We start from the raw sequence: 9,818 nt of genomic DNA, 5'->3' as shown, positions 1-9,818 counted from the left end.
CTCTCTTCTACCAAGGTTACTTCATTGGATTGACCAGCTGTCAGGTTGACCCAAACCTGCCTCCTTTTGGTGGTGTTTGTCGGGATCGCAACACAATAGCCCGAGGAGAGCCTCCCCTCGTAAGCTCCGATTGGCTGGGCTCAACCTTGGCGGTTTCTGATTGGTCCAATGAAGAAACACCAAGGTAGGTTGCCTAGCGATCCTGAGGAAGCTGATGTGTTATTCCTTCTCTGCATCGAAGGATCAGGAAGTTTGTGCTCTCTGCGTGGCTGAGAAGTTTTTCTACCTACTAGGACGGGGGGGAAGAGGGGGAACAGGTGTCCCCCTAAAACAGAGCGCAAGCTGCAACCTGCGTCGGGCCGTAACCCAGGAGTAACGTCAGGTAAGCAACGGAGGATATACATTTCCTAACGTCCAAAAACAGCCTCCAGATTTTTTATTTTCTGAGGAGAGGGAGGTTCTTATTTAGTTAGTTTTTGGCCATTTTTTTTTTTTCAAATAGTGTTTTTAACTTGTAAATGTCGAGGGGGTGTTAGTTCCTCAAAATTCCCCTTAAATTTTTTTTTTTTTCTCTGAAGACCTAAAGTTTTTTTGGATTGGGTTAGGAAATAAACCCTATTCACAGTGCCAAATAAGGCTAATGCCTGTAAGCATTTATTTTATGTTTTATTTTTTCCTCCTCCACTCTTCTTCCTGCCTCCCACCAAGAATTATATTTGAAATATAGCCTTGTATAAACAATCTCTTGTAAGTCACTTCACTTGTATTTCTCTTAAAAATGTTCACATGCATTTCTGAGTATTCATTTTAATCAGTATATATTTATTGAGCAGTTACAACGTTAAAGACATTGTGCTAGTTGCTATGGAGACTATAAAAACCCAAGAAGACAATATCCCTGCCCTCAAGAAGTTTACAGTTGAGAGACAGCCATACCAAAAGAAAGACTATAATAAATACTTTAAAGGATGTAAGTATAAATAAAGTTCTGTGAAAGTACAGCTGAGAGAGAGACCAATTCTGGCCATGGGACATACATGGGTAATGGAGAAGGAGATTCACTTAAGGCTTTACCTGGGTCCTCAATAGACCTTTGAAGAATGGGTAGGTAATAGAGAGGAAGGGAAAAAGGAGAGAACACCAACATGTACAAAGGAGGAGAAGTAGCAGCATGGGACATGTTTGAGAAATGGTTTGTTAACAGTACATAATTGAGAGTAATGTAATGGGAAATATTGCTAGAAGGTAGGATGGTATCCAGTCACAGAGGCTCTTGAATGCATTCTTTTGGTCTTAAAAAAGATATTCTTATGATCTCACGGTCTGTGAGTTCAAGCCCCTTGTTGGGCTCTGTGCTGACAGCTCAGAGCCTAGAGCCTGTTTCAGATTCTGTGTCTCCCTCTCTCTCTGCCCCTCCCCTGTTCACGCTCTGTCTCTCTCTGTCTCAAAAACAAATAAACGTTAAAAAAAATTTAAAAAAATAAATAAATAAAAATAAATGATTTCTGATGAAAAATATTTATTGTATATCATCTTAAAAATGTTTAGATTTATTTAAAATAAAGTACGCTAATTTTAAACTTTATCACAGATGATTTATTGCACTTTCTCTTGAGTGTAGATTTTTAAAACATCTGTGGTATATGGTATAAAAGTGCTTTGTTTTTTTGTTTTTTTGTTTTTTGTAATTGACAAAGAATTTGTTAATCTTTTAATATTCTCTTGCTGGTACTTTTTGTTGGCAGCTGTTTGTGTATTTGCAAGATGGCTAGCTAGGGATAGAGATGAAAGTTTTCTGGCTATATAGAATTACTACAAGTGATCTTCTAAGTATTATTCTGTAGCAGTGATTTCCAAAGGGAGTTCATGAAGTGAGTTATTAAGTTATGGAAAGACAATATGAGAATATATGTTTATATTTAGTTTTTCTTATTTTTTAATTTTCTCTTTTGTGTATTATAATGTGCCATTGAATGCTTATACAAATTATATATAAATTATTATATGCCTTTTGGACCTGGATGCTCCACAATGTTTATGCTGTCCCATAATATTTAACTTGGGGAGGATCCATTTTGTGAAAGGAATTACCATGATGGATATATACTCCTGGGTTATAGACTATGCACGTAAAATTGGCAGACTTAAAAGATAATCATTTCTACCAGTCTTTAAAATCACTGATTTTATTTTTCTGTCAGTGCCTTCTGTGTACTTTGGGAAAGATATGTTAACCTAGTTTTTCTGGTCATTATTCCTTTATTTAAGTGTGTATATATTTCATATTTCTATACATTTGTAGTATGTTAATATGTATGTTTTTGTTTACATAAGCATGCATACAGATATTTTTTTGTCACCGCCCCCCCCCCCCCCCCCTTCAGAAACAGGTGAGAATGACCACCTTAACTCACCGGGCCCGTCGCACTGAAGTAGGCAAGAACTCTGAAAAGAAGGTGGAAAGTGAGGAAGACACTAATCAAGACAAGAGTCCAGACAATGAGGACTCTGGTGACTCTAAGGATATTCGCCTCACCCTTATGGAAGAAGTATTGCTCCTGGGACTAAAAGATAAAGAGGTAATGCAGTTGGGTTTGGTAGCCCATCTCAAAGACTCCTGAATGTCAGAATGTTTTTAGGAAGTAACCTGACAGAATATTTTCATGAATGCTCAGTTGGCCTTGGAATTGTGCTCTAGCTATCTGAGGGATGGGGGAGTTTGGGGAGGATGAAATCCAGAAGTATAATTACTTGAAATGTAATTTAATTACAAAGTTACTCCAAAATTCTGGAAGAGACAAGAGAGAATATAACACAGTGTAAAATTTTGGTACTTGTAGTTCCCCAGTCAGATTGAAGGTGAAATAACTTCCTATTACACTAAGCAGGCCCACACAATGAAGTTGTCTTGAGCTGTGGAGAGGAAAATCTTTTAAACGACAAGGAACATGTATGATTAGCTGTTTTACAAAAATAAACAGTGGGTAGGTTTCTTACAATACAGTAGAAATAATTTTTTAATTCTATTTTCTGGATCTTTAGAAGTTAAATATCAATAACTGATAAGAAATATTTTAATTTAGAAAATGTTTTTAAATTAATTGCAGTTTTCCCTTATTAATAGAACATTTTGTAATAGAATTACTCTTGAGATAACAAGTCTTGTGGTACATATTTGTGGTATATATGTGTTGGCTTTCCTACTAGTACTATACATCATCTTTCATTTATAATTTAACTTTTTTTTTTTAATGTTTATTTTTGAGAGAAAGAAAGAGAGCATGTGAGCGAGGAAAGGGCAGAGGGAGAGGGAGACACAGAATCTGAAGGAGGCTCCAGGCTTTGGAGCCCAGTGCAGGGCTTGAACTCGTGAACTGTGAGATCATGACCTGAGCTGAAGTCGGGTGCTTAACCGACTGAGCCACCCACGTGCCTCTGTAATTTAACTTTTTATTGTGTTTCACTTTCTTCTTTAATGAAGAGGTTATGAAGAAATATAAATGTAATATTTTAAACAGTCTACTTCCTTTCCAAGAAAGTCTTTAGTAAATACAATAATAATAAAGGCACATTTATTATTGGCCTCTGTTTGGAAACTTAGCAAGTTAAAGTGTTACTTTACATTAAAAAATACTAAAGTTGGGGGCACCTGGGTGGCTCAGTCGGTTAAGCATCTGACTTCGGCTCAGGTCATGATCTCACAGTCCATGAGTTCGAGCCCCGCATCAGGCTCCGTGCTGACAGCTCAGAGCCTGGAGCCTGCTCCGGATTCTGTGTCTCCCTCTCTCTCTGCCCTCCCCAGCTCATGTTCTGTCTCTCTCTGTCTCAAAAATAAATAAAAACATTAAAAAAGGATTTTTTTTTAAATACTAAAGTTGGGCGTGCCTGGGTGGCTCAGTTGGTTAAGGGTCTGCCTTTGGCTCAGGTTATGATCTCACAGTTCATGAGTTCAAGCCCCACATCAGGTTCTCTATTGTCAGCACAGAGCCTGCTTCAGATCCTCTGTCTTCCTCTCTCTCTGCCCCTGCCCCGCTCACTCTCTCTCTCTCTCTCTCAAAAATAAATAAGCTTAAAAAAATACGAAATTTTGCTCTGATAATTGTCCTTAGCTAGTAATGAATTGGCTACATACATCTAATAACACGTGTTCTTTTCTGCACCAATTCCTCAATTTAGGATTACCTTTGTTTCTTTTTTCTTTTTTTTAAAGTTTTTATTTATTTTGAGAGAAAGTGTGTGAGCAGGGGAGGAAAAGAGAGAGGAAGAGAGAGAGAATACCAAGCAGGCTGTGCAGTGTGGGGCTCAAATCCACAAACCATAAGATCATGACCTGAGCCAAAGTCAGACCCTTAACTATCCGAGCCACCCAGTTGCCCCCATTTTATTTTCTTTACCACTTTTCCTTTCACAATTTTTTGTCATGTCAGATTACCAACTTGAACAAAATTTATAAGACTTGTTATAGCTTGTGTATTGGTAAAACTAATATTAAAGACATCATATATGTACTTGACCAAGACATGGAAAAATCAGAAAATCTTGCCCACAAGTATATTTTCCTGTTTGCTGAGAAAGTTTATGAAGCTCTAGTTTTATAAAAATCAAACAAATGAAAACACAAAATTGACTCTCCAAGAGAACATGAGAGTAGGTCTGAAGATTAGGTGGTATAAATATTGTTTTGAGATGTTTACACAGTGCCTAGGAAACCTTCACTGACTGTAGAAGAGCATTTTAGAACTAAGCATCTATTTGGTTATTTTACTTTTGAATAGGAATGATTAATTTCCTGCTGACCTTAGATAGTAGAATTTTTGTTTCTGTTTTGTAGAGAATCTAACTTTGGACTTCTCTTTGTGTGTTTTTAAATGTATAATAGTTAATATAAATTTAAGGAAATAGAGTAAAAAATAAAGGAACTCTGGCAAGATACCATTCAAAGATGAGCATGTAACAATTAACCTTTTGAATTGTTCTCATTTTATTTTGAAAATAGTTGACAAAATATGTTTTTACCTTTCAGTTGGCTTAGGAAGAACAAGAAATGACAAATCCTTAGGTGTAAATAAATAGGAGAGGTCAAACCTTCTGATTTATTAAAGTAGTAGTGTTGTTCCAAAATTCCAGTTATATAACTATCTCTAAAATTATTAGTTGATTTCCAGCACTAATTATTTTCTTCTCAACTCCTAAACTACTCATAGATTTATTTAATCATTATTTAGCATGATTGGGGGTACCCATTATGTGCTTAGCATTGTACAAATACTAAGGTAAATATAAAATAGTATAATATATGGTCCCTGGCTTCAAGAAACTTGAATTCCAGCAGGGGAGACAAGACATTGATACCTTGTAAAACTAAACTAACACAAAGGCACCTGGGTGGCACAGTCAGTAGAGCATAGGATTCTGGAGCTTGGGGTTGTGAGTTCAAGCCCCACGTTGGATGTGGAGATTACTAAAAAATAAAAATAAAATAAAAGCTAAGTAATCCAAAGGTCCATCCACTGCAGAATAGATAAAAATGAATTGTCCATTTATTTAAATGAACATAAATATCTTTTCTATACAGAATTAAAATGAACATTGTTATAAAACATGTATGATTCTCATGTAATGTTCAGTACTGGAAGCCAGACACAAAAGACATACTGTGTGATTTCATGTATATAAAATTTTTAAAAAACTAAACTATAGTGTTTGGGTTTGTGTATTTAGGTGATTAAAACTGTAAAGAAAAGCACAAAAGGGATTACCATAGTTGTGAGCATAGTGCCTACCTTTCTTTAGGAAGTGTGGGAAGTGGGGGGGTAGGTATTAGTGGTTAGAAAAGAACACGAGCTTTCTGGGTACTAACAGTTTCCTGTTTCTGTACTTGCAGAAAGTTTCATGGATTTTTCACTTAGAGATAAGTCATTGAGCTTTTTTCACTTTTGTTTCATGCACTCTTCTGTGTGTGTCTTATATTTCACAATTCAAAAGATTTTTAGAGAAGTAAACAACAGTAAAAATCCCAAGTTTTCCATGTTAGAATGGTAAAAAAGCCAAGAGAGTTGGAAGGAAGAGAGATCATCATGGGGGAAGAATAGGAGGTAGTAAAACAAGCTGGACCTTTAAGAAAGGTAGGACTAATGTAACTGGAGTGAAGGAAACATATTCTGGATAAGGGAACCTGCAAGTATGAGCTTGATAAGTTTGGGAGATAAGTAACCACTATGACTGAAGTAGGTGGCATTCTTGGAGAACAAGGAGAGTCAAAATTGGCAAATTAGATTCAGACTATAGAGTGTGGCAGATTTTTGAATGCCAGGTAGAGACTTTTAGACTCTTTATTTATTTATTTTTATTTTAATTCCAGTGTCATTACATACAGTTTTATATTTAGGAGTATAATATAGTGATTCAACAATTCTGTGCATTACTCAGTGCTCATCACGATAAGTGTACTGTTTATCCCTTTGACCTAATTTCACCCATGTCCCCAGCTACCTCGCCTCTGGTAACCATCAGTTCGTTCTCTATAGTTATAGATTCTTTCCTTTAAGTAATGCGATCAGCCGAATGAAAAGAGTAAAGCCCATTTCATTTTTGTGTACAAATTAATGACTTAGTGATATTTTTACTCTATGTTCTTTGTGAGTATATGTTTTGATATGTATATAATTTCTTGTTTTTGCATGGCTTTAGGTTTGTGGCCATGCAAACCTAGGTTTGTTGTAAAAAAACAAACAAACAAACAAAAAAAAAAACCACCTTCTAAGTGTTAAACTTTGTATTCCAAAGTCCCAAAGTTAAATTTTGCTGAAGATTTCCATAGGATTCTTTGTTTATAACCCAATACTCTGCAGGGACAATAGTCCCTACTTTTGAGATCATTTATAGTCTAGTGGGATGAGAGTGGCTGGAGAGGCTGGAAGGGGGATAGGGAAAGTCAGCAGACCATTGCAGTGCATGTGATATATGTGTGACTGTGTTGTGGGGACTGAGGGAACAAAGAGGAAAGAAACCCAACCCAAGTGGGTGGTAGAGAGTGCTAGTGGGATAGGGGAGGAAAGAGATACTGGGAAAGACTTCTGGGAGGTGATAACTCTTAACCTGAATTCTGAAGATGAGCAAGAGTTAGTTTGTGAAGAGAAACAAGTTCTAGGGGGAAAAAAATCAGCTGAATGCTTGTGATAGTTTCAGTGATTTGCAACTGGAATCACAACAGATATTTAAAAACATCTCATCTCCTTTAAATGAACTCAGTTGTTTTGAAAGTCAACTACCAAAACTTAGCTGGGCATTCAGTTCTGTATTTTATTGTTTAACCTTTCTAAAATTGTGAAATACAGTGTATCTAGAAAAATATATAAAACACATATCATGGGGTCATCCTCTTGTACCCTTCCCTGATCACATGCTACTGCACTTCCTGCTACTCTGAACATGTATATATATCCTTAAACAATGTATTTTAGTTTTGCATGTTTTTAAACTGTATGTTATTCGATTACGCTGTTACGTATCTATCGATTATACTGTTACGTATTCTTTTGCTCAATATGATGTTTGAGATTCATCCCATGTTGTTGCATATCATTTAATTTAATTCAGTTCATTGGAATATAGTATTTCAGTTATATCAGTATACCACTATTCATTCATTCTCGTGGTTAACAGACATTCAGGAGTCCATTATAGACAGTGCTGATAAGAATATTCTTGTATTTATCAGTTATGTTCTTTCAAACAATGCCACTATTCATATATATAGAAAAATTATAAATCAGGGGTATCTGGGTGGTTCAGTCAGTTAAGCATATGACTCTTGATTTTGGCTCAGGTCATGACCTCACTCACGGTTCGTGAATTCAAGCCCAGTGTGAGGCTCTGCGCTGACAGATTTTTAAATTAAAAAAAAAAAAAAGATTCTCTCTCTCTTTTCCTCTGCTCCCTCCCCCACTCTCACTCTTTCTCTCTCTCTAAAGAAAAAAAAGGAAAGGAAAAGTTGCTGGGTCCTAAAATATTTTATTAAAATCAAAAGTTTAAAAGTCTCATTTAGGTCACTGCCTGGTCTTTTAGTTTCCTGATTGCACAAAATGAACAATAAATCCCTTGTCAGTAGTTTTTGCCATTGTAAATAGAGCAAGTGTATCAGAAAGACTTGTTTGTCAGGTTTTGTGGTTTTTTATTAACATAGGCTGTTAAAAAAAAAAAAAAAGAACCGTTTTGTTTTTTTTATTATATCCATTCATATAACCCCCCAAATTTACTATTGGTACAAAAAGAAGAAAAATGGAAGACCAAAGTCCTATTTTAACAGTAGGAAATATAGTTTAAGCTATTTAATTGAGAAGCCTGCCTCTCCATATACCCCCAACCCCTAACTGCACACTGTTCTCTTTCAAAATATCTGGCATGGATATTAAGATAAAAACCACCTACTTATATTTGGACCTTTGGCTGTAGCCACTGAACCTATACATTTGATGTGAGCCAGTCCATGTCTTTGTGTCCTTTTTTTGTGTGTTTATACAACTTAAGAGTCTTCAAAACAATTTGCACTTTCTCATGCTTGATCCTGCAAGGCAAACATCATCTTATCTTTATGAAAGCAAAGTCAGATGGTTAATTGGCCAAGAAGTGATGGAATTTATGTTCAAACTGACTCCAAGGGGCGCCTGGGTGGCTCAGTCGGTTGAGCGTCCGGCTTCGGCTCAGGTCACGATCTCGTGGTTCGTGAGTTCGAGCCCCGCGTCGGGCTCTGTGCTGATGGCTCAGAGCCTGGAGCCTGTTTCAGATTCTTTGTCTCCCTCTCTCTCTGCCCCTCCCCTGTTCATGCTCTGTCTCTGTCTCAAAAATAAACGTTAAAAAAAAAAAAAAATTAAAAAAAAAAAAACAAAAAAAAAACTGACTCCAAGTACAGTTTAAGAAGGGGCATGCTTGCAAAACACGTATCACATATTTTTCTGTATTTCTTGACGAACAAAGAAAATTGTTCAGGATTGTTAATGCTTAGTGGAAAACCAAATATTTCATCTCCTAAAATAGTTTTATATGGAGTTTATACCTCCTATAGAGATAAAAGATTATTATGTTCTGCAGTAATTTTTGGCACAAGTTATTTTTCTCAAGCTTTATCCCTGGTTTTCTTATTCCAATATGTAATACCCTAGCAAAGCCCACTGTGTTTTGTTTTGTTTTAGCAAAGCGCACTCTTGAAGACTTTGGGATCCCATAAAAATATTAAGTTGACATCAATAATGGCAGAATAAGAGAAAGTACCATTTAGCAATTCTCAATGATACAATTTTATCTTAGTTTCATCCTACTACCTCACATTTTAAGGAGGAAATATGAAAGTCCTACACATTTTTTCTCTTTTGTTTCTTCTGTCAAACAAGATACCCTGGTCATAAGAAACAATAAGTCCAGGGGTGTCTGGGTGACTCAGTCGGGTAAGCATCTGACTCTTGATTTCCACTTGGGTCATGATCTCACGGTTGGTGGGTTCGAGTCCCGCATCGGGCTATGTGCTGAGAGCCGGAGCATGCTCCGGATTCTTTCTCCCTCTCTCTCTGCCCCTCCCCTGTTCATGCTCTCTCTCTCTCCCCAAATAAATAAACTTAAAAAAAAAAAAGTAAACATATAAGAAACAATAAGTCCAATAAGAAGTTTCAATAATCCAATTTACAAAATGAAAAATGTTTAGAGGCAGTAAATGAGGGGTGCCTGAGTGGCTCAGTCAGTTAAGCATCTGACTCTTGATTTCGGCTCAGGTCATGATCTTAGAGTTCATGAATTCGAGCCCCACATCAGGGATTCTTGGGATT

The 9,818-nt window shown here is 36.5% G+C and overlaps 1 protein-coding gene across 2 annotated transcripts in view; it reads left to right on the top strand.

Annotated features, from left to right (window-relative positions):
* The first annotated feature begins 5 nt into the window (after nucleotides 1–5).
* GOLPH3L (golgi phosphoprotein 3 like) overlaps nucleotides 6–9,818 on the top strand; it is a 36,644-nt gene continuing 26,831 nt past the window's right edge. Inside the window, exons 1-3 of one of the 2 annotated variants that reach the window (XM_042994036.1) lie at nucleotides 6–382; nucleotides 834–970; nucleotides 2,385–2,579. In XM_042994036.1, coding sequence (XP_042849970.1) covers nucleotides 2,397–2,579 — 183 coding nt within the window. In that variant the 5' untranslated portion in view covers nucleotides 6–382; nucleotides 834–970; nucleotides 2,385–2,396. The remainder of the gene's footprint in view (nucleotides 383–833; nucleotides 971–2,384; nucleotides 2,580–9,818) is intronic. The other variant, XM_007088071.3, reaches the window with a different exon arrangement.

The sequence above is a fragment of the Panthera tigris genome, chromosome C1 (genome assembly GCF_018350195.1).
Source record: "Panthera tigris isolate Pti1 chromosome C1, P.tigris_Pti1_mat1.1, whole genome shotgun sequence".
Classification (NCBI taxonomy): domain Eukaryota; kingdom Metazoa; phylum Chordata; class Mammalia; order Carnivora; family Felidae; genus Panthera; species Panthera tigris.
This window is presented reverse-complemented; position numbering and strand designations above follow the sequence as displayed.